The sequence below is a fragment of the Onychomys torridus genome, chromosome 10 (assembly GCF_903995425.1).
Source record: "Onychomys torridus chromosome 10, mOncTor1.1, whole genome shotgun sequence".
NCBI classification, from domain to species: domain Eukaryota; kingdom Metazoa; phylum Chordata; class Mammalia; order Rodentia; family Cricetidae; genus Onychomys; species Onychomys torridus.
Window position 1 is genome coordinate 83,909,421 of NC_050452.1, and position 25,346 is coordinate 83,934,766.

Sequence of the window (25,346 nt, forward strand, 5' to 3'; positions counted from 1 at the left end):
TAAAGGAGCATATGCCTCTGGTTAAAATTTTTCAGTGACTGTAGTTACAGCAAATCCCAGAGCCCTCGAAGGAGCCCATGGACCCTAGCCTGCTGATTTCCTCATGGTAATCCAGACGGAGCCGGTTTGGACATGTGTGGTTTGGACATCCTGTGATGTCCCATGATCACGGTGACGCCTCACTTGCCCTCTCTCTGGCAGTGGGTGCTAAGGTCTCACTTCTGTATATTCTATTTTAAGAAACATCATTCAAACCGAACGTCACCTCAGGAAGCCTTCCTTCACTGACCTCCCCTAATTAGCCCTAATCCATCTCATGATGCGCCACTGTTCTGTACTGTTTCCTTCAGCTTTCCCAGCCAGGCTCCAACTGAAAATTTGAAAAATACATACTTTCGAGTGTTTTCTTCATTAGTGTCTCTCTTCCCCATTATAAGTTCACAAGGTAGAAACTTGATTGGTCTTGATCTAAGACAGCTCTATCCTTGGCATGAATAGAAACTATATGAACTACCCAAATGCCACTAACAAAAATTGTTATCAAATGCCTGCTCTGTGCCAGGCTTTGTGTAAGATGTTTTATGTGCAGGAATTACTTACTTGAAGCTTACCGGTTTTGATGTGGGAAGAGAAAATAAACTATATTTGTGTTCTAAATATAGTTGCTCAATTAAATTCTTTATTCAGAGGCATATCCTTTCTCTTTTTAGTACATCAGTTTCAAGATCATGGGATCAATGTACATTGCCCAGAAATATGGCCATGAATCTCTTTCCTCTAAACTGAAGTGGAAGAGGTTTTGCTAGGAAGACTGAAAAGCTCAGTGCAGATGCAAGCCCTCAACGAGCACAGTGCTTGGGGCGCAGCAAGCATTGTTCTGTCTAGAAATGACTTGCCGGAGGCAGGCCTGTCCTCTTTTTCATTTGCTCTTAACTGAAATCTGCCACGAGAAGTGTTGTTTTGAGCATTTTCGGTAGGAAATCATAGGGTTTGGGGAGGGCATCCAGTAGACATTGTCATCTCAGTGAGCTCCTCAGAGTGGACACACGGATGAGCCCACCACATGTACACTTGGGACTCGGTTGGCAGAAAGCCCACCTTCCCCATGAACCAGCATGTGCCTCTCTTCACTTACAATTCAGTAAAAACACCCCAATCCTATGCTGTGGCCTTTATTCTGGGGTGGGGGCAGTGTGGTACTGGGGTTTAACCCAGGACCTTGCACTTGCCAAGCAGGCACTTTCTAATTGGGAGGGGGAATACGGGGTTAATGACCTGTGACCAGCTACATTAAAGCTCACAGATCATGTGTGTGGAGTTTTGAAGCATCATTTCCCACACGTGCTGTTCAGCAGAAGGCCCAGAGCTTGTCCCATCCCCTGCTCACTGCAGTGCTGGGCTCCACAGGACCTCATGTATGCTAAACTAGCAAGTCCATTACCCTCCTAACCCTCAGGGAATGGTCTATGGGCCAGTCTGAAAATCTTTCCGGTGAACAGGACAGTCTCCTCCACCTTAGTCATGTCTGCTGTTTGATTAAAATCCTGTCACCTGCTCATCACAGTAATGTTTCTCTGTAATTATTAGGTGTTTTATATTTGCTGCTTACTTGGTACTCTGTCTTTCCTGTTTGTTTTAAAATCACTTTGTCATTTACAAAGGTGTACATACTTGTTTGAGCATATGTTCATATGTGTTTATATACATGGCATTCCAATGTTCACCTTGGAGTATCATGGAAAGATTTTCTTAGGCTTCATGTTTGTTTGGCAAAGACTTGACCAGGAGAAAAGATTTTGGGCATATTATCTGACATTTTGCCTGTGTTCTGTATGAAGATGTCTGCCTTTGTTTATTCTGTTCATTTCAGAACAGGGCTCCTGGGTTACATGTGCCCCCTTCCCATGTAGCTTCTCTATGGTAACGGTGGGGGTGGGGTGGGAGGCCTAGAGGGGAGGTTGGATGTCTTACTTCTGTTTGGTTCCTACGGGGCCCTTCATGTCTCCTTTCCCATCTTCTCTTCCGTTCAGCACACTGTCTCCAGGGAAAGCCTCCCTTTTGAAACGTAATTCTCCTCACATGGCTTCCCCAAGGCTGCTAGGCCACACTCAGGGCTCTGGACTGCGAAGGTCCAGTGTTGCCCAGTGTTCTGGCTTCTGTGGTTTGACTCTGGGAATGCACTGGTCTGCGCTGGCATGTGTGGCTCCTCCCTGCTCCTTTGAGTCTCTTCAGCTTCCCCATGTCTCAGCAGCAGCAGCAGCTCCCAGCAGGATGTAGGGACTGCCTTGGGAGGGAGAAGCCCCCATTTCTAGGTATTTGAAGGTATTCTGTCTTTAGGGTTCTGACAGCATGGACTACATATAATTCTGTTGGGTTTTCCATCTTGAGTTTATGCTTGAGTAAAAAAAAAAAAAAGGAAGAAATTTGGAATTAGACCATCACCATTATTTTCCAAACTTAGGAGCACCCTCTTGACCAAAATATAAAACCATAAGCAATATTAACATCAAATAAGTTTTTCAGCTTTTATTAATGACATATAATGTGCTGGTTTGAGATCCTTGTAAGGGGGATAAGTTCTATTATTTAGCAATGTAATTTTATAAGAGATCTGAAAGAATAAGAGCCTCCAATCAGAGCACTAGTTACCAAAATAAAGTATTCATCTTTAAATCTTAGTTTATCTTTAGTAACCTTTGGAAGCTGGGCATGGTGGAGCACACCTTTAATTCCAGCACTAATGAAGCAACGGCAACCTGACCCTCTGTGATTCAAGGCCAGCCTGGTGTAAAGTGAGACTTCCAAGCCATCCAAGGATACCTTGCTTTGTCTGGATGGCCCTGGCCAGACAGACAAACCAAAACCCTTTTGGTCTTAAGATCAAGTTTTATAGTAAAAATTGACTTGCATATTAGTTTTATATAACAATAAAATATTTCTGTATACCTAGCTATTTTTTCTGGAGGAAAAATTTCAAAAGCATTAAAGGTCAGTTCCTGTTGACTGAGCTTTGTCACCTAACACATAATAAAATGGAATACTCTATCTTTCCTAGACAAGAACTGGAGGATCCAAACAGGGAAGCACTCGCATTTCAAGATCTCTAAGAAGAGGTAGAAAATAGTTAGTATGGAACCAAAAGCTTGTGAATCAAATACTGAAGATCTTTTACCAAGTGGCATCGCATCTAATGGAGGTATGCACCTTTTAAAACCAAACTGAGGGAAATGAGATTAAACCATCGTCATGATGGCCATCTCAGTTCCAGGGTTATAATGCGCCTTGTTTCTAACTGCAAGGCACAGAACTTGCTTGTGAATGTCCACTACGCTGTTGACAATTCTGCTTTTGAATTAGAGTTCACCAAGCATTTTAACGGAGCATATCTGGTGTGAGCATGTTTCATTATCTTTTTGATGTTGAACTTGTTTCTGTGCTGAGGCACTTGAGCTCAGCCTCTCCCGCTGTCCCTCCTACCTTCCTGTCCTCCATGTCTCTTGTCAGACTCGGCTCCTGTCAGGTCGTCTCTCCTCCTTAGATGTAACATCGTTCTTCTTCCTATTGGCTCATGGGTGGCCCGTCGAGATCCTAGGTGCACAGCTTCTTGACCTCTACAGTTTGGGTTTATTTACCTAGTTAGCTTTTAAGATTGACTTTAGTTTATGTGTATGAGTGTTTTTCTTGTAGGTATGTTTGTGCACCATATGTGTGCTTGGTGCCCTCTGAGGTCAGAAGACAGCAGCAGATCCCCTGGATCTGGCGGTACAGATGGCAGTGAGGCACCATCTGGGGCCTGGGAACCAAACCTGGGTTTTCTGCAAGAGCAACAAGTGTTCTTAACTGCCGAGTCATCCCTCCAGCCCCATCCTCTTCCTGTCCACACATCCTGTTCACAAGTGTTGGACTGTAGCCAGCCTCTTCCCTCAGCCCTCCTGTGTCATTACTGTGGAGCTTCTGTTTTCCTGCCTACCCAAAGTAGGGGCTGTCAACCGTGATCCGTGTCAACGCTGCCCCACCCACCCCAGCCTTTTCGGTTCTAAATATTTAAATGTTGTAGATTCACACTTGCAAATTCTGATTCAGTAGGTCCCAAGCGGGGTTCAGTTTAATAACAACTGTATTATTATTTTAAAGTTTCTCAAGTGATCCCAATATAGTACAGAGATTGACAACAGGTATTACAGCATCTGCTATTTATTCCTAAATTACCGTTCTTCTGTGTGTGTCCATCCACTCACTCTCCAGTGCCCTTCTGTGTGTGTGTGTGTGTGTCCATCCACTCACTCTCCAGTGCCCTTCTGTGTGTGTGTGTGTGTGTGTGTCCATCCACTCACTCTCCAGTGCCCTTCTGTGTGTGTGTGTGTGTGTGTGTGTGTGTGTGTCCATCCACTCACTCTCCAGTGCCCTTCTGTGTGTGTGTGTGTGTGTGTGTCCATCCACTCACTCTCCAGTGCCCTTCTGTGTGTGTGTGTGTGTGTGTGTGTGTGTGTCCATCCACTCACTCTCCAGTGCCCTTCTGTGTGTGTGTGTGTGTGTGTGTCCATCCACTCACTCTCCAGTGCCCTTCTGTGTGTGTGTGTGTGTGTGTGTCCATCCACTCACTCTCCAGTGCCCTTCTGTGTGTGTGTGTGTGTGTGTGTCCATCCACTCACTCTCCAGTGCCCTTCTGTGTGTGTGTGTGTGTGTCCATCCACTCATTCTCCAGTGCCCTTCTGTGTGTGTGTGTGTGTGTCCCCATCCACTCACTCTCCAGTGCCCTTCTGTGTGTGTGTGTGTGTGTGTCCCCATCCACTCACTCTCCAGTGCCCTTCTGTGTGTGTGTGTGTGTGTGTGTGTGTGTGTGTGTGTGTGTCCATCCACTCACTCTCCAGTGCCCTTGTGTGTGTGTGTGTGTGTGTGTGTGTGTGTGTGTGTGTGCAGCCACTCACTCACCTGTGCCCTCTCCCTTATCATTTGCATTTTCCCAGGAACACAAATGCTCATCAGCCTAGCCAACACCTCCATTTGGGGCCTGGGCTGCTGGAAGATTTTGCTATGGATCTCTCACCAGGCCGCAACTTATAGTCAGTCTCCTACCTCAGCAGGGTCCTGATGCCACTGAGAAATATTTCCTGTGGCTGGTTCTCTTTCCAGTTTCAAAACTATACCATACTAGGTGAGATCCAAGCTCGTTGACAGGACTGCAAGGCCCCTCATGCCCTGTATTTTCACCCTCATGTGTGGCAGCAGCTTTTCTTCTGCCCAGAACGTCCCAGCTGTCTTGAGCCCAATGGCCTTATATGGTGCTTCCACTCTTGAATGCCCCGTCTTCTCCAGACTGGTACCACTCATGCATGCATACACCAAGGCTTTTCAGGTCTCGGGCACGTGATCACACACTCCCCAGCCTGTTTCTCCGGCGGCGGGTGCTGGCCTTCTCAGCACTCTAAGATGTATTGTAACTTGCCTGCTTTCCCATGAGGGAAACCCCTTCAGGGTTTGTTAAAGGAACCCCTACAAAGTCCTTTTATGGCTAATTAATGAATTCTCTGCTGTTTAGGTTCTCCAAGCCCGTTTTTTGTGTCATCTATTCGTGGTACAGTAATTGAAAATCCATCTTCAACTGGGACCTTAACACAAATGCCTTTTTTCCCTAAATATGAAGTGGAACTTGATTCTCATAGAAAGGTCACCCCTTATCCTGGGAAAGAGCACATCGAACGCGTTTTGGAAGAATATTCACATCAAGTTAAAGATTTGCAGAAAAGACTAAACGAAGTGAGTTGCGTTCTTTTCTAGCATCTGGCACCACTAGGCCAAGGAGACATGTTGTCCTGAAGTAAAACTTAACCCCCCTGAAAGAAAACATTAGCCATGGGTCTCTCAGTTAAACCTGTTAATTTGACCTCTCCTTTCTGTTGGGATAATGAGAAGTTTACATACCATTTTTTTTCTGGTGATAATGTCTCGGTTTCAGGATATAATTTTAGCAAAATTTGAATGCTTCAAAATGTTATTAATGACATTGATAAGCAGTTGATAATTGGTTTGAGCCTATTGTCCTGGCACCTGGCTTCTTCTGCAGTGGTAGAAAGTGGGATTTTATATATATGCACGTATAGACTGGTTAATAGAATTGAGTTTGCTAAAAACCTCAAGTGGGTCTCATAGAATGAAGCTGGGTGTGAGCTCTAGTAGTTTGCTTTCTAAAAGCCGGACTTCTTACCGCCATGTCCGGGAGCTTCATGCCCCTTGTTCAGTCACATCCCCTGTAAGTGCCCTCTGCTCCAGCCATACTGAGGCACTTGCTCATCCTGGTGGACTGGGGTGGTCTGGATCTCCATGCCTCTCTACTTGGCTGCGGGAGACTCCTGTTATCTGTCAGGGCTCTCTTCATCCATCCCCTTCTCTGAAGCCTTCGCTCCAGACAGCACTCGGGGTGTTCTCTGTGCAAGTCTTGTTTGTACATGTTCTGTACATCTTCCTGTATCCGTCAGTATGTTATTCTGCCTCATCAGACTAGATGAAGACTTTAGGAGATGAACCTACAAGCTACATGACTCTTGAGTTCCTTTTCTAACTTGACTTGCAGCATCTGACACATTACTGTCTCTGTCCCTGTGATCGTGCCAGGCATAAGCCTAGGGCAGTGGTTCTCGACCTTCCTAATGCTGTGACCCTTTAATACAGTTCCTCATGCCGTGGTGACCCCAACCATGACATTGTTTTGTTGCTACTTCATAACTAATTTTGCCACTGTTATGGATATGAATATCTGTGTTTACCAATAGTCTTAGGTGACCCCTATGAAAGGGTCATTTGACGCTCCAGGGAGTCATGACCCACTGGTTGAGAACCACTGGCCCAGGACCTCATGCACCACTAAGCAAGGACTACTGCCAGCTGTTCATCCTTTTCCCTTCCTCCCTTCATCTTTGTGCCTTCCATTCTTTGTTTATTAAATTATTTTATTTTATTTTATTTTATGTGCATTGGTGTGAGGATGTCAGATCCCCTGGAACTGGAGTTACAGACAGTTGTGAGCTGCCATGTAGGTGCTGGGAATTGAACCTGGGTCCTCTGGAAGAGCAGCTAGTGCTCTTAACCACTGAGCCATCTCTCCAGCCCATGCCTTCCATTCTTTAGTCTTCTTCCTTAAACAGGGTCTCAGTGTAGCCCGGGATGACCTTCAACTTGGCTTCCCTGCCTTAGCTTCCCAACCTTTGGGAATGTAGGAGTGCACCACTGGCCAGCCTTAGCATCCTATTCTTGTTTCTATTTTATTTGTTTGTTTTTAAAGGTTTTTCAAGACAGGGTTTCTCTGGGTAGCCCTGTCTGTCCTGAAAATCACTCTATAGACCAGGCTGGCCTCGAACTCACTGAGTGCTGGGGTTAAAAGCATGTGCTACCCCCAGCCAACGTCCTCTTCTGTGTGGTTGTAATCTCTGTATATGGTACTAGAATCTCTGCACGCACACGGTTAGGGTTAGGGTTAGGATGACATCCCTACATTATTTTTGTTTCCTCTGGATCTTTTTTTGGTTTTCCTGTTTGCTTAATTTTACTCTCTATTTTTGTATTTTAGAAGCTTCTCATTTTCAGCGGTTTGTTTTCTGTTCAGACTCAAAGATGAGGTGGTTAAAAAGCTGTTCATCCTATACTGGTCATCAGCTATTAGCTGGGAGATGCTTCAGTGCCTGGCTTTGGAAATCTCTGCATTTTTCTGTAGTTGAGCACTTCAGAGTCTTATTTTTACATTAAAATTAATTATATATATATATATATATATATATATATATATACATATACGTTTTGCGCGCACGTATGTATATGCACACAGTGCTCAAAGAGGGCATCAGATTCCCTGGAACTGAAGTTACAGACAGTTGTCAGCTGCCCTGTGGGTGCTGGGAATCACCCTGGACCTCTGGAAGAGCGCCCATTGCTCTTAACCGCAGCCATCTCTCCAGCCCCCCACCCCCCGTTAGAGTTACAGATGGCAGTGGCTGTTGCCAAGAATTGAAGGGGGTTGAAGGCAGTTTGACTTTTTTGCGTATATCATTTCAAGCAGGTTTCCAGTTTTAAGGGACAAAACATTTTCCCATTTTTTGCTTTGAGCTGGGTAGGATATTTGTTTCAGAAAATGGACAAGAAAAGGCCAAGCCAGGGGAACTTGCTGATGTCTTCTAGTTATCTAGATGAGAAATTATTGGCTCTGAACTTCAGCAGTGAGGGAGTTTTTGTATACATAACAATAAATAACCCACAATCCTTGGGAAATTAGTGTCTTCTAGAGGAACTATGTTTTGATGGTTTAATATAGGTATAGATTAATTTGTGTGTGTGTGTGTGTTTTGTTTTGTTTTGTTTTTTTCAGAGCAATGAATTACATGAGAAGCAAAAGTTTTACTTAAGACAGTCAGTCATTGATTTGCAAACAAAACTTCAAGAAATGCAAATGGAGAGAGATGCCATGGCTGACATCAGGTTAGGATTTGTTCCCTGACTTCCTCCTCCTCCTCCTCCTCTTCCTCCTCCAGCAGTGCTAGAGATTGAAGCCAGGGTCTGGGCACTTAGACAAGTGTTCTGCCCCAGCCCAGAAACTTCCATGGTTATAGTCTTAATGCTGAGCGCAGTCCCATATGCGTGTACTCTCAGGAAGACTGCTGTGAGTTCAAGGCCAGCCTGGGATAGATAGCAAAATTCTGTATCTTTTTTTTCTCTTTGTAGTAAGAGTGAGTGAGAATGAGTTTTCTCCATGCTGTTTCTTCTCTTTCGTTTGTTTCACAGACGAAGAGAGAGTCAGTCCCAGGAGGATTTAAGAAATCAGCTTCAAAATACAGTTCATGAGCTTGAAACTGCCAAGCGCCTCAAGGAGGACATGTTGAAAGACAGCAGCACACAGATCGAGCAGCTAAGAAAAATGATGCTTAGCCACGAAGGTGTGCTTCAGGAAATCCGATCAATCTTAGTTGACTTTGAAGAAGCCTCAGGCAAGAAAATATGTGAACACGACAGCATGTCTACCATGCACTTCCGCAGCCTGGGCTCAGCTATTAGTAAAATCCTAAGAGAATTAGACACAGAAATCTCTTATCTTAAAGGGAGGATATTTCCAGTAAGTGGTGAGAACACTACTTTATATTACAGTACACTACTTTATATTACAGTACGTTGAGAGATAGCTTATAAAATCCTTAAGATAAGCCGGGGTCTCATTTTCTTCTCTGAGATGATACACAGTGCTCTCTCTTGACAGGAAACTAGCTATTGGCCAGTACAGCTTATATAAGTATAGCCAGAGCACAGGTGCTGTGAAATACAGGCATAGAGTTTATTTTTGTACTCTTTCTACTTCTGTTTCTATCAAGCATTCCTTTCATAGAAACACTGCATTTTCTAAGCTTTAGAATTACCAGCACCCAAATTAATATCTCTGTTTTAAAACCAGGTAGAGGATCAGCTTGAAACACTGAAATCTGAATCACAGAGCAAAATAGAACTATTACTTCAACAACATCAAGACCGGTAGGTGTCTGGCTGAGGCATAGAAAGTCACAGTGAAATTATTCCAGTTATAATCTCTCTCCCTGAAGTTCCACAGTCTACAGACTCTGAGACAACAACAAAAAATATCCTTATCAAGCCATAGCAAACTTAGGTTACCTTTTTCTGACACCTGTTGAAGCTGTAAGGATAGCTTCATTCAAATTAGCACTGTAAGTTTTGCTATAGGGAGAGAAAATAAGTTCAACTCCCAACACAATAAGGACAAATGGAGATTTCTAACCAAGGAAGAAGGTGAGGGGTTGGTGGGTGGAACGTTATTCACAAAAAGGTTGAAAATTCCTACTCAAGGTAGCCATGGATATAGATTTGTAAGCTGAAGGATAAGCAACTTGATCAGCTGTCAAGGACTGATCAGATGGCAAGAATAAGGCGATTCTTGCTGTGGTTGGCCTGGCTCAAAGACCAACCAGAGTGGTCAAGGTCAAAGCCTAGGTAGGACAGCCTCAGTTGGCCTACGAGTGATCTATCACATATCTGCTGACTAGCTAATATGAAGCATTTAATAGTCTGTGACTTAGTATAAATATTTGTAAACTTGTATTCATAATGTGTTTTGTTGATAGGACCCTTTCCTAAGTCTCCCTGGAGATATCATGTAATATGTGGTACTCACATCATGTAATATATATTATTCATAATACTCAAAGGTGTTTGTTTCTTTTGAGAACAGGGCCTTACTGTTGCCAGGCTGGCCTTGAATTCCTGTAACCCAATGGTCTCCTGTTGCACCTTCTCAAGTGCAGGACCAAAGGCACATGCCTTGCTTGATTCTCATAGTTCATTGACACTGGAACTCATATTCTGAATTCTGAACACCTAGTTAGTTGTAAGTAAAGGTTCTAGAATTGTTATTAAAAGAGTAGCATTGCCAGGTGTGGTGGTGAATGCCTTTAGTCCCAGCATTCAGGAGACAGGTGGATCTCTGTGACTTTGAGGGTGGCTCAGTCTACAGAGCCAGTTCCAGGATACCAGAGCTACATAATAAGAGAGATTCTGTAAAGACAGAACGGGGGAAAAGGAGTAATGTTTACAAAACCAGGCTTGGTGGCTCAGGTCTGTAATCCCAGCACTTCGGAGGCAGAGGCAGAGGCAGAAAGATTGCCTACAAATTCAAGGCCAGCCAGGACTACATAAGTCTGTCTCAAAAAAAACAGATGAAAGTAGCATGTGTAAAACTGAAACAAAGTACTAAGTTTGAAGGTATTGAAAAGCATGAACTTTTGAGAGAAGACATAGGTAAGGATGTCCTGTATCCTAACAGTCATTACATTCTCTCCGTAGGATTGAGCAACTGATCAGTGAACATGAAGTCGAAATAACAGGACTTACGGAGAAAGCCAGCAGTGCTCGAAGCCAAGCCAACAGTATCCAGAGTCAAATGGAAATCATTCAGTATGTGTGCCTTAGTGGTTTGAAGTGGATGTCACCTAACAGCTACTCTTTAAGCTGGAGAGGTGGCTCAGCAGTTAAGAGCGCTTGTTGCTCTTGCAGAGGACCTGGGTTTGAGTCCCAATCCTTATCTGGCGACTCACTGCTGTTATCTGTGATTTTGGTTCTTGTGTGCTTGGGGGTTGGAGGGGAGGGGCCTGCAGGCTTTATGGCCAGCAGAAAAACCATCTGGATAATGAAGAATGAAACTTGGCTCAGCCTGACTTTGGTAGCCGGTGCTGAGCCAAACTTCCAGAGTCTGACACCAGCTGGCTTATTTTAGCCATATTTAAGCACAGCACAATTTTGAAAAAAAGTTTTCTGATAGCATTTAACTCAGTCCTTTGAGTATAGCAGAGCTTAAGACATGTTTGCATTGAGATTCTCTACAAAGTACATCTGGCTTCTTTCATGAGAATGGGTACTGTTGGGGTGGGGATTTAGCTCAGTGGTAGAGCACTTGCCTAGCAAGCGCAAGGCCCTGGGTTCAGTCCTCAGCTAAAAGAAAAAAAAAAAAAAAAAAGAATGGGTACCGTTGACTCAGAAGTAGTTCTCAAGACTTAGGGTCTAGGGAGCTTGACTGAGGCAAAGGGAACGCCTGTGGGTGTCAGGATTGGCCTGTCCTAAGATGACACAGAAGCCACTTAGACTGCTGGAAAGCACAAATGAAATCTCTCACAAGGATGGGTTTTTAAGGCCTAGAAGCAGTGCTCAGGATTGAGTGGGGGAAGGTCTGGGGTAAGTAAAACATAAATTCTGGGGGACACAGGGGGAGCCTGGCTCATCAGACAGCAAAGGATTGGCAGGTTGTAAACTACGTTCTGTCCCAGCATTCCAGGAGAACAGGGGAACATCTTTAACAAGCCTGCGTGTTTAACGGTTCCTGCCTCCTCCAGCACTTATCTGTATGCATGAGAACTTTTCCTTCTGCAAATTCCAGGGGATCCAACACCCTCTTCTGACCACTGTGGGCACAAGACATACTCATGGTGCATGTGCATACATGCCTGCAAAACTCAGACATGTGAAATAATGATTAAAAAAACTATTATTTTGACTAATATGCTGTCCTAATATCTTTTTGAAATTACTTAGTAATTGATTCCTTGAGGAAGTGATAAAACTTTTCCAATACTTGAACAGAAAAGATAACAGTAATATTTTTTGTGTCACCATGTACCAAGTATTATTGCCAAGTGTTCAGGCTCCTGGAATTCACTGAGTTGTTCATTCAAATGACAGGACAAAGACATGCCACACATGTGTTATGAATATTTGTATATAAATAATTACATGTGTATCTATATAATTATATTTGTATATACAACCATAGTTATACAGAGGTACATATGTTCAAGTACATACATAAAATATATACATATGAAATTTTATAACTTGAATTGATGCTTAAGACTATCATAGACTTTTTTATTTATAAAGGTTTACTGTGTTTGTTTGAGTGTATGTATATCTGTGTGTGCAGATACAAGCACCTGTGTGCATGTGGGGACCAGAAGAGGACATCGGAATCTTTGGAGCTGTACTTCTAGGCATTTTCAGGATGTCCAGCCTGTTACGTAGGAGCTGGGGCCATGACTGTGGTCCTTATGGGTGCATAGCAAACACCCAACCACTGAGCCACTCGCCCCCAGTACAGACATTTTAATCCTATGTGAAAGTAGAGAATAGTGTAATGAATACCTACACACACATATATGTGTATATATGTGTGTGTGTGTTTATGTATGAAAGACAGATGCTCCAATTGTACCATATAAAGTAATTCCTGATAGTATCTAAGAGATGTGAGTGGCCCTTGAGGTATCATGCTTCTTCTTAGTTCGACATTTGCTTTTATACCCTTTCAACCCTTCTTAGAGAACAAGCAAGGAACCAGAACTCCATGTACATGCGCCAGCTCAGTGACTTGGAGTCTACTGTTTCTCAGCTTCGTTCTGAACTGAGGGAAGCCAAGAGGATGTATGAAGATAAGGCAAGTTTAGACTTCACTTCCGAGGACTGTTTTACACACTGATCAATAATGTATTTTTGACAGTTTGTTTGAAAATGAAGAATAAAAACAATTTCTAATTAAAAGAGAATATTTTTAAAATCAGTGTAGGGCTGGAAAGATGGCTCAGAGGTTAAGAGCACTGACTGCTCTTCCAAAGGTCCTGAGTTCAATTCCCAGCAACCACTCAGTGGTTCACAACCATCTGTAATGAGATCTGGCACCCTCTTCTGTGTACATAATAAATAAATAAATTTTTTAAATCAGTGTAAGTTGGTGTGCAAACATGCTAAATTATCCGTTGTTATAAACTCTTATTTAAATTGCATGTTCAAATTCACTGTAAAAATTGGGAAATATTTTTCAAGTAAGTTTCTAAAAAATAGAGTAGCAGAGAGCATAGCTCAGTGGGAGAATACTTGTCTAGCATGCCTGGGCCCCTGGATAAATCCTTACTACCACACAAATAAATAAAGAATAAAATAAATAATAGGACTATGTTATTATTTATTTGTAAGGCTTTGCTTTAACAAATACTCAGTACCAGCTGGTCTATTTCTACCACCAATGTTTTAGGGACCTACTTCATCTCTTCAACTCCTAATCATTTTGTGGCTAGAAACAAAAGTTTAAGATTGCACTAAATAATTAAAGTGAAAATTAGGAATGTAAGTCTTCGTCTTTCATCACATAGTTCCTCTGAAAAGCAGATACTACTGTTTTGGGGAGGGCAGGGCTGGAGATGGCTCAGTAGCCCAGGACCTGAAACTATGCCACCTTGTATAGCTCTTAGTCTAAGAGCGGCACAGAGAAGCTCACTTTTGTGTTCCAGTTTCTTTTCTCAGGACAAACTTTCCGCCTGATGATTGTCCACTCTCTTGTAGACAAACCTACCTTATCCAAAGGACGTGAACCCTACAGAAACCAGAACAGAGGGGTGGTCTTGGCTTCAGTACATTATGGCTGGGAGGATATTGTATTATAATCTGATAGACAAAGTAGTGTAATTGTATTATAGACCAGTACAACAACTGTTATTCACGACTACTCAAGACTTTTTTTTTTCTTTTTTTTTTTTTTTTTTTTTTTTTCGATACAGGGTTTCTCTGTGTAGCTTTGTGCGTTCCCTGGAACTCGCTTTGGAGACCAGGCTGGCCTTGAACTCACAGAGATCTGCCTGGCTCTGCCTCCCGAGTGCTGGGATTAAAGGTGTGCGCCACCACCGCCCGGCTCAAGCCATTTTGAAAAGACAAATATTTATTGATACCAGATTCTGGAAGGTCACAAAACTCCTAAATCAAGTGCAGGTCACTTGGGTTTATTTATATAATTTGTAATTACTGTGGCTCTTCATTATATCAAGCTTAGAAAAGTGATCTCTTCATAAGCTTCATCTAGTTTGCTTATTTTTTAAAATCTGGTCTAATGTATCATGTTAACATATTAGAGCCACCATCTTAATGTGCTGTAACATAAACAATGGCTCACAAGAACTTTGACAGTCTTAAATAGTAAACAGTTGATAGACATAAGGAAGACAGCCCACACATGGGAGGCTGCTGATTTAGAGGATCACACATTCGAGGCCTGCCACAACTACATTGTGAGACCCTATCTCAAGAAAGGGAAAGGGACATACTAGTCTCGATCCAGATCATTGAAATGCTGATAAAACCTGTCATAGTGAACCTAAGGATGGTTAGCTAGGCTCTTAAGAGGAAGCAGCTCCTATTACCTTAGTTGTTGTTATTATTATTATTATTATTATTATTATTATTATTATTATGATTAACACGTGTTAATATAGAGTTGAGTACACTTTAGCCTGAACTTTCTTGGTGTAACTGAGCAACAAAGATTAAACAAGTTAACGAGGACTTGCTTTGGAGGGATACAAATACTCTACTGTGAGATGTTTTTGTTATGGAAACTTGTATGTAGGGTTTAAAAAGCATATTCTTGTGCTTATTTTGTTTCACTTTTCATATATTACGAGTTTATATTGCTAAAATTTAAAAATCTGTTTTCCCCTTCACTGTTTCAGTGCAGATTTTAGTGTATAATGTTCAAAAATCAAGGGGAAATCAATGAAAATAAAAGATAAAGGTTAGGTGGAGCTTAGTTGGGGAAGTGCCTGCTTAGCATACTTAAAATCCTGACTCCACCCCCAGCACCAGGGTCCCCCAAACATACCTAACTCATGCCTGAAATCCCAGTAACCGGGGAGTAGGGAAGGGCAGTCAGTTATCCCTGGGCACATCGTGAGTTTAAGACCAGCCTGGGTACGTGAGACCTGCCTTAAAAACAAAGTTTTTTTTCTCATAGCCTAAACAAAACTTTTCTACCTAGAGTGTATAAATTCAGGGAAATCCATTACAGAGGGCAATTTTTTTCAGGTTAACAAAAAGTATTTCATATTGGTGAAAATAGAAATTGTATTTCTAAGAAAATCTTAGATGTAGCTTTTTCAAAGCTGACCAAAGTGTTTAACTATAATGCTGTCTTCTGTTCTTTTCTTTCCATTTTAGGAGAACCTCCAGAATTCCCCTTTACGAATTTGGAACAGTAGAAGCTGTCACTATTGGCTCTGTAGATTTGGCTTTACTCTTAACTTTCGCTTTTTGACAACAAAAATCTATCATGATCTTGATTCTAAGCTTATTCTATTTTGAAAGTTGCTGGGGCTGGATTTCCAGTCTGCTGTGAAGATTAACTAGCACTGGCTGAAGGTGCCACTATGCTGGGACAGTATGCAAAGGCTTCCCAGAATTCCGTGCAGCTTCATGCTGACACACAGCTCCCTCCTTGGGCCACATCTGTGTCATTTTGAGCACAGAATTAAAGCAAAAACACCACCATAAAAAAATAACTAAAGCACAGATCCAATATGATTCGATGTGATTGGCTAATACTCCTAAAATCGGTGAAATTAGAACGAAACCCTTGTACGGATTTGTATTGATCCAAACCCAAAAGTCTGTTCATGGATGGTGAAAGGGAAAACCAGTGCTGCTATGTAAAAAGGAGAGAAAGCCACCTTCACTGTCTGTCAGACATCAGTGCCTCCTGGACATTTCCAAGGCTTTCCCGTGCAGGGATTTCTTTTTATAGCTGTGGGTACCAGCTCAGCTGCTACTTCAGTGGTTTTCCCTTTCACTGTCCATTTCTTTTTTTATGGATTAATTCATACAAATGTTTTTACTCTAAAAAGTGAAAGGTAAAAGCAGAGCTATAGCAGCTGAGTCAGTACTGACAAATACAAAACTAGTCTTCCCACAGGGTCTTCCCGTGGGGTCTTCCCGCAGAGGTCTTCCCATGGGGTCTTCCCGCAGGGTCTTCCCACGGGGGTCTGGAGGGACTCTGACAGTGGGCAACTAGAAAAGACGTGCTCTTCCCTCCTGCCTCTCTCCTTCCAGTCTCCATTTCAGATGTTATTGTCAAGTTTGATATTATAAAAGAGCCACACTGATTTTTTTTTGCAGTTAAAACATCTATTTGTTTTTAAAGATTTATTTATTTATTATGTACACAGAAGAGGACGTCAGATCTCGTTACAGATGGTTGTGGTTGCTGGGAATTGAACTCGGGACCTCTGGGAGAACAGTCAGTGCTCTTAACCTCTGAACCATCTCTCCAGCCCCAACAGACCTATTTTTAAAGAACATAAACAAATAGTTATTTGCTCAAGGATGAAAATGGCCTGTGCCAAGCTAGGAGCAGAAAGTGCTTGCTCTACTCATGAAAATTGAAACTGAAAGGTTCTTGTTAAACTTAGAGCCCAAAAGAGTAGAAAATATAGATTCTAAACTTTTTTGATGCTGCTCTTATAATTTATGACAAACGTAAATAATAAGTAAAAACATTTTTTGAAAAGTAGTAACAACAGAGTTGAAAGGGTCATGAGAGACCATCTGGAATCCTCTTTAAAAAAATTGTACCTTAGCAAAATCAAGGCAGGGCACATATTACAGAACCTCGACCAGAGCCCAATGCAGTCTACCTGATCCTGCCCAGCCAGCAGAAGTGCTGTGTGACCATAGTGAAACGCTCTGGTTCTTATCTCAGTGTGCTGATTCAGGCTTTCCTAATAAGGATAGGACCGAAAAGATGCTATCAATGATAGTTCATCTTCTCAGAAGTTACCTACATTACAGAGGATAGATTTTATGTTTTCTCTGTATATGTGCCTCCAAAGGAGCATAAGAATGAAGGATTTTTTGTTTTTCATTTTGTTACTGATTTTGTTTTTCTCTTATCATTATTATTAGTGGTCGTGGTAGGACTAGGGAACAAACCTAGCAAGCACTCTTCCACTGAGCTGTATCTCCAGCTCAGAAATACTTCTTAAGTCAGGTATAACAGTGCAGGCGGGTAATCCATTAATTCCTGTCAAGTAGTTTTTAATATGCAACCTAAAATCAAATACAGTCTATAATCTAATGTTTCATGTGTCCTTAATTCTTGTGAGAATGCCTTGTATCATTAGAATATAATTAGAATCTAAAACTTTATGTACTTAACCCTTATGAATACTTAATCCTGTGAAATACTTTTTAATATATAACATAATCACATAAAGCCAACTTAAACGTATATCCAATGTAAATGTTTAAATTTATGTCCTAAGTCCTGTATGCACTGATACTACATTATAGATGAGTGCATAACTGTATGATATTTTTATATAAGCATTTTCTTAAGGAATTTATGTGTACATGTAAACAGATATAGAAGCCCTACACATTTAGGCTTATTATTTGTCAAGGGGATAGTTACATATGTGTGTATGTATATTTAAATATATAATGTGATTATTGATTATATATTAGTTTAATAAATGAAGAGTTTTAAATGAATCTGTTTCAAGTAAAAATAAAAAGTTATTAAGAAAAAGTTTGTCTTGGTCATATGTTTTCCAGTTAAGAAGGTTTGATCACATCCAAACTAAACTTTACTCTTGACACAAAGTTTCAAGCCTGTTGAATATACCTTAGAAAGAGGAAGAAATGTCTAATGTTTCTGCCAATATGAAAACTTTCTGAATCCTAGAAGGTGAATGATAAAATAGTCACAGTGATAGGTGGTTTCATTGCATGACACTAAGTATTAACATGTTCTTATGAAATGGTTCATTATCTAAGTCTTGATACTGTGTGGCTCAGCCCAAATCAAAGCCCGAAGTCTCCATGGTCTGGGGTCCCCACTCAACCTGTGTTGAGGGCCATAGGAACACTTGCAATACTGGATCAGCCTGAGTCCTACAGACCTGCTACGTGCTGAGTTTGTGAAAGGAAATGGTATCTGTGTGATATCCTTGGTTTAGTGAACTAAATTTCTCTCTGTTCCAACAAATAGTTGTCTCGACTGAAGGAAAAATATATTCTTTAAAATTGATTCTCATTACTGTTCATATTTGAAGAAAATAGAGTTTTGAATGCTTAAATTGTCCAACATTATATTCTAACTTTAAATATAGTTATTCACTCATTTTGAAGTATGCCACCATAATACTATCATTATCATTCTTTTGTATTCAGTATCTTATTGTCTTATTCAGACTCTGATTATATATATATATGTATATGTATATATATATACATATACATATATATGTATATGTATATATATGTATATATACATAGACACACACACATATACTGTGTTTGGCTTTTTTCAAGACATGGTGTCACTGTGTAGCCTTGGCAGTCCTAGAACTCCCATGTAGACCAGGCTAGCTGGCCTTGAGCTCACAGATCCACCTGCCTCTGCCTCCTGAGTGCTGGGATTAAAGGTGTGCATCACTGTGCCCTGCTGAGACTGATATTCTCAAGCAAGATAGCTCTTCTCAGTATTCCGAAGTTCAGTTGTTTGGGGTCCACAGCATATTATTTATGCCACCAGAAGATCCCCTTAATTATAGGATATGTCTCTCTATATATCATATATATATATATATATATATATATATATATATATATATATATATGATAACTTCTGAGGAGAAAAAGCACAAAGCACAGTGTGCTGTGTCCGGAAACTCCATTTTGGCCAATGCCTGTGCTAAATCCTCCGGAGATGTGAAGGCTAGAAAGCCGCAAACATCTAGGACCCATCAGCTTCGCCTCTACTGCAGCACCGGCTGCTCTCACAGGCCTCGCATTCTGGCGCCACCGACCCGACCGACGCGCGCTGCCTTGTTTGATTTGAGCTTTTCTTCCAGATAGAAGAGCTGGAGAAGCAGTTAGTCCTTGCCAATTCAGAGCTCACCGAGGCGCGCACAGAGCGGGACCAGTTCAGTCAGGAGTCAGGAAATCTGGATGACCAACTCCAAAAGCTGCTGGTGAGATCATGCTCTATAATGCGGGATTTGGGATCTGGGGAAATGTTCAGTACATTTCACAAACCAGATTACATTATAAAATTAGAGATTTTACCAAATATTGTACATGCACATGGAATATCATTCTGTGTACTTTAAGTGTCTTATATATCTGTGTCTTTTTCCTTAGGCGTGGCTGTGACATGTTGGATAGGGTAGATCTTCAAGTAGCCATAGTCTTTTAATTAGGACTGCTATCTACTAAATTCAAGTTGTGGTATGTTCATTTTGTCCCAAAATGACATTCGAAACACATGTCATGCACTTCCCATGTGCAGAGATTACAGGTGTGAGAAGCCACTCCTAAACCAAGATGCTTAAGCAAAATATTAGTGTATTTTTCTAGGAAATAATCAATTTTATTTAGTCAGCTATTGAAAAACCTTCTTTTCCATAACCAACTCCAAGACCGTGTAAGGCAAACGGAAGAATGTGTCTTGATGGTGTGACTGGATGGGAGAAAGCCTCCTCGCTTCTTTTAGGCAGATCTACACAAGCGGGAGAAGGAGCTGAGCCTGGAGAAGGAGCAGAACAAACGCCTGTGGGACCGAGACACCGGCAACAGCATCACCATCGACCACCTGCGGCGGGAGCTGGATGACAGGAACATGGAGGTGCAGCGGCTGGAGGCCCTGCTCAAGGCCATGAAGAGCGAGTGTCAGGGCCAGATGGAGCGGCAGGTGAGAGCGTGCAAGCTGGGCCATTGCCGGGCGGCCCCTTCCGTGGGGGGAAGCTGTCCTTTGTGCCCTAAGTTCTGACAGCAAAATGATTTCAGTTAGGCCGTCTGGACTGTCCAAGGTCAAGGTCCACGCTTTGAGTTCACTGGCCCACGCCCCCCACCCTTCCCCCACAACTAAGAAACTTTCCTTTTACCACAGATGGCAGCCATTCAGGGAAAGAATGAGAGCCTGGAGAAGGTGTCCTCCCTCACTGCACAGCTCGAGTCCACCAAGGAGATGCTGCGCAAGGTGGTGGAAGAGCTGACGGCCAAGAAGATGACCCTGGAGAGCTCTGAGAGGACCGTGTCCGACCTGACAGCCTCCCTCCAGGAGAAGGAACGAGCCATCGAGGCCACCAATGCAGAGATCACTAAGCTCCGCTCACGGGTGGACTTGAAGTTACAGGAGCTTCAACACCTGAAGAATGAGGGGGACCACCTCAGAAATGTGCAGACGGAGTGTGAGGCGCTCAAACTCCAGATGGCGGAGAAGGACAAGGTCATTGAGATCTTGCGGCAGCAGATTGAGAACATGACGCAGCTGGTTGGCCAGCATGGGCGAACCGCTGGCGCTATGCAGGTGGAAAAGGCGCAGCTGGAGAAGGAGATCAATGACCGGAAGCTGGAACTGCAGGAGTTTAAGGTCTGAGCGGGGTTTGGGTGGGTTAGCTCCCGAATTTTCTGTTCTCAAAGCAGCAATGGCCTGATAATATACTGGGAAGAGCTGAAATGGTTCTTTGTCTGTGAGGCCCCAGAAGAGAAAGCACCTGAGCTGCTACACACACGTTTTTGAGAAGAGACCTCTCCTTTCACTCTCTAGAAGGAGTGTGTAGCACCAAAATGGTTCAGGATCATGGGTACAAAAGGAAAATAGCAAGGAATCCAGCCTCTCTCTGAAATGTTCCTAGCCCAGAGTTTGACCCCCATCACCCCGTAATAACTATATAACATTGGGCTGTTCTCTGACAGTGTGTGTGTGTGTGTGTGTGTGTGTGTGTGTGTGTGTGTGTGCACAAACAGGACACAAGCACACAGAACACCACAACTTTATGGGGCTATTGTGAGGCTTGACTAAGAAAATACACATCCAAGACAGCCTGGCCTGTGTGATGTTAGTTCTTTCCCCTCCTGCTACCCCACTCACTCTCGAGTTGCACTGTCAGTGTTTAAATGCCGAGTCTCCTTACTGCATGGCTGACTTCATACAGCAGGGCACACACCTTATTCATCTTTGTAGGTTTTGCCCCATGTCTTTATGGGATTTTGTTTTTGTTTTGTTTTGTTGGAAGCCAGGTCCCATAGAACTCATTATGGGGCCTCAAGCTGGCCTCAGACTTGCAATGATCATTCTGTCAGATGCTGGGATTCCAAGCATGAATCGCATAACACTAAATCTGGCCTTGTGTTTCCTTTCCTTTCCTTTCCTTTCCTTTCCTTTTTCCTTTCCTTTTTCCTTTCCTCTTTCCTTTCCTCTTTCCTTTCCTTTCCTTTCCTTTCCTTCTTTCCTTTCCTTTCCTTTCCTTTCCTTCCTTTCCTTTCCTTCTTTCCTTTCCTTTCCTTCCCTTCCCCTCCCCTCCCCATCCCTCCCTCCCTCCCTCCCTTTCTTCCTTTTTTTCTCTTTTGAGAGTCTCACTATGTAACCATGGAACTTACTACATAGACGAGCAGGCACAGTGGACTGGGTGTGACCTTCAAAGGCTTGCTCTAGTGATCTATTTCCATCAAGTAGGCCCCTCTTCCTAAAGGCTTCAGAGACCCTCAAGACAGCACCACTGGCTGGGCAACAAGTACTCTCACTGTGAGCCTATGGAGGGAGCCCCAGAGTCAACCCTAACAGTAGGCAAAGGGAAAGGCAACGGGGAGTGGGGGGGGAGCCCAAAGAACACCAGCTTCCGGGAGTCACTTCCTAGTGCAGTGCAGGAAAATTGTGAGCACTCAAATGCTGCCCACAGAGAAGGTATGGAGGACTTGGTCCCCAAGGCTTTTTATGGCGGCTAATGATCTATGTGCCCCCTACCGGGCAGGGTCCAATTTCCTGTGTCCAGAAAGGGAAGCGGGTCTTCTTCATGACCACTCAGTTCAAGAGCAGTTTAGACCCAGTGAGCCACTCTTACCAGCTGGCTGTCTGCCTTAGTCAGGGTTTCTATTGCTATGAAGAGACACCATGACCACTCTTACAAAGGGAACATTTAATGGGGTGGCTTACAGTTCAGAGGTTCAGGCCATTGTCATCCTGGTGGGTATGCGGCATGCAGGCAGACACAGTGTTGGAGAAGAAACATGGTTCTATATCTTGATCCACAGGCAACAGGAAGTGAACTGTGTACCACACTGAGCACAACTTGAGTAAGGAAGACCTCAAAGCCCACCCCACAGTGACACACTTCCTCCAGCAAGGCCACACCTCCTCCAGCAAGGCCACACCTCCTCCAGCAAGGCCACACCTCCTCCAGCAAGGCCACACCTCCTCCAGCAAGGCCACACCTCCTCCAGCAAGGCCACACCTCCTCCAGCAAGGCCACACCTCCTCCAGCAAAGCCACACCTCCTCCAGCAAAGCCACACCTCCTCCAGCAAAGCCACACCTCCTCCAACAAAGCCACACCTCCTCCAGCAAAGCCACACCCCCTCCAGCAAAGCCACACCTCCTCCAGCAAGGCCACACCTCCTCCAACAAAGCCACACCTCCTCCAGCAAAGCCACACCTCCTCCAACAAAGCCACACCTCCTCCAGCAAAGCCACACCTCCTCCAACAAAGCCACACCTCCTCCAGCAAAGCCACACCTCCTCCAACAAAGCCACACCTCCTCCAACAAGGCCACACCTCCTCATAGTGCCACTCCCTTTGCGGCCATTTTCTTCCAAACCACTACAGCTTTCCTGAATTCCTAAATGCCAGCCACCGACCAGCCTTGTGAGCAGACCTGACAGGAACAGGCCTGCTGTGTGAACACTTCTCTATACTCCAGTTCATCTCAAGTAGCAGCCTGTCCTCACATCACCCCTCCCTCACACCCCTTCCCTTTCCACTGTCAGTCTCTTTCGGTATGTCACGCACAGCTGTTCCCTGTCTCTCCCTTCACTAAGGAGGACTTGAGGCCAAAGCTGTCGCTTGGGTGGTATCCAGGCTCGGGACGTGGGTAAGGCAAGAGAAGTCTGAGACAGAGACCTCATGTGCATGCTCACTCAGTCCTGGCTCTCTGTGTGTCCCCGGCATATGAAAAAGTACCCACTGCGGCATAAATGAGTAGAGAATAGAAATAATTACGGGTTATGGCAAGTGAACCTGGAGACAGACCTCTGAGTCTAAAGGAATGGTGAAGTGTTCCTTTCTTCTCTCTCTTTACCACTTACTTCGGTGTTGTATGGTAAAATCCAGGTGTAGTGATGTTCTACTGAGTGAGTGTAAAATGCCCCGCAGGCTCGAGTATTTGAAGGTCTTCCGGGCTTTGTCCTTCCTTCTGCGTTAAGGTTTGCATCTGGAATGTCTTCTGCAGGCTCACAGTTGGAGTGCTTGCGCCCCGTTGATCTTGATGTTTCTGATGGCCATAAAGCCTGTGGGACCTAGCTGGCAGAAATGTAATAGCTCGGGTTGGGGATTTAGCTCATTGGTAGAGCCCTCGCCTAGCAAGTGCAAGGTCCTGGGTTCGATCCTCAGCTTAAAAAAAAGAAAGAAAGAAAGAAAGAAATGTAATAACTCCTTGGGTTCTGGCCTTAGCTCTCTGCTCTGTGATCTGCCAAGATGTGTACATGTTTCTGCCACTGTGGACTGAGAAGTTGCAGCTACCATGCCTTCCTGTCATGATGTATCCTCAGAAACGGGGAGCCAAAGTACCACCCCCCCCCATGTACCTTGGTTGCTTCTCATGGGTATTATATGGCGAGAAAACTATATAATTATCCTAGAAGGACTGAAAAAATGAAAAGTAGGTAGAATTGTAATGATACTAGGTTTGGTTTGGTATACATGGACATATTCTTTTACTCCGTTTGCTGTGCTTTGTATGTGTCCTGAACAGATTTTAAAAGATAAAAAAGATGCAAAGATCCGGGAACTTGAAGCCAGAATGAGTGACTTAGAACTGGAAAAGGTGAAGCTGGTCAATGCAGGCTCCGAGCGGCTCCGGGCGGTGAAGGACATCAGACAAGAGAGAGATCAGCTCTTGAACGAGGTCAAGACTAGCAGGACCGAGTTAAACAGTCTCTCAGGTGCGTCCTTCCAGTGTGCACTCTAGTAAATGCGGGCAGTCCAGACGGGCACCCACACGGGTAAGGAAGAAGAGCGACCTCACATGACAAATGCAGGTAGCCGTGCTGCCCCAGTCATGTGCACGGCCCACAGTGCTCCGGAAGAGCTTCTGCGTCGTGGTTCTACTAACCATGTTTACTCACTCCTCAGTTTCCAAAAGAGTAGGGAGGTGTCCAGACTCCAGGCCTCCTGGGGTGTTTGTTCAGCAGAAATCACGTTGTTTGACAGTTTTGCTTTTATGGAAATGGGAATCTTGCAACCTTTGAGTCACATTACTTGATGAAAGGTTTAATAAGCTGACATGTATAAATAGAACAATGCGAAACTACCGAAAAGGGAAATCCCTATGATGAGGGCTAGAACAGAGGCAGGGGCAGCCAGAATGGAAGAGGAGCGAAGAATTAAGACTACTTTGGGCCCGTGTGGTAGTTGGTGGTACACGCCTTTAATCCCAGCACTCAGGAGGAAGAGGCAATGGATCTCTGTGAGTTCAAAGCCAGCCTGGTCTATACAGTGAGTTCCAGGACATCCCTGAGTTGTATAATGAGATCCTTCTCAAAACAAAAACCATGCACACCTCCACATCCCCACAAGACAAAGGGGTTGCATCAGTAGAACTTAGTGCCTGGAGCCTTTCTTCTAGGTTTTTACTTTGTGAGATTGGGAAACAATAGCAACGAGTAACAAGGGAACTCGGGAAGAGGCAGGTGTGGGAGCAAGGTGAGGCAAAAGTAGTCGGTGTGGGGCACTTGGGAGCTGACTTCTGTATGTAAGTCTGTATCACAGCCCAGTGTGATGTACTTGGGAGCTGAGAAGCTGGACTTCTGTATGTAAGTCTGTATCACAGCCCAGTGTGATGTACTTGGGAGCCGTGGAGCTGGACTTTTGTATGTAAGTCTGTATCACAGCCCAGTGTGATGCACTTGGGAGCCGTGGAGCTGGACTTCTGTATGTAAGTCTGTATCATAGCCCAGTGTGATGCACTTGGGAGCCGTGGAGCTGACTTCTGTAT

General features: G+C 43.6%; 1 protein-coding gene across 4 annotated transcripts in view; it reads left to right on the top strand.

Annotated features, from left to right (window-relative positions):
- Positions 1 to 3,129: 3,129 nt before the first annotated feature.
- Positions 3,130 to 25,346, top strand: part of Ccdc158 (coiled-coil domain containing 158) — a 51,835-nt gene continuing 29,618 nt past the window's right edge. For 2 of the 4 annotated variants that reach the window (XM_036201237.1, XM_036201238.1), the window contains exons 1-11: positions 3,130 to 3,196; positions 5,540 to 5,757; positions 8,357 to 8,466; positions 8,770 to 9,097; positions 9,431 to 9,507; positions 10,831 to 10,941; positions 12,856 to 12,970; positions 19,209 to 19,328; positions 19,850 to 20,047; positions 20,246 to 20,728; positions 24,105 to 24,294. In XM_036201237.1, coding sequence (XP_036057130.1) covers positions 3,130 to 3,196; positions 5,540 to 5,757; positions 8,357 to 8,466; positions 8,770 to 9,097; positions 9,431 to 9,507; positions 10,831 to 10,941; positions 12,856 to 12,970; positions 19,209 to 19,328; positions 19,850 to 20,047; positions 20,246 to 20,728; positions 24,105 to 24,294 — 2,017 coding nt within the window. Of the gene's footprint in view, positions 3,197 to 5,539; positions 5,758 to 8,356; positions 8,467 to 8,769; positions 9,098 to 9,430; positions 9,508 to 10,830; positions 10,942 to 12,855; positions 12,975 to 15,516; positions 15,632 to 19,208; positions 19,329 to 19,849; positions 20,048 to 20,245; positions 20,729 to 24,104; positions 24,295 to 25,346 lie in introns of those variants that run through there. The other 2 variants (XM_036201236.1, XM_036201239.1) reach the window with 2 other exon arrangements.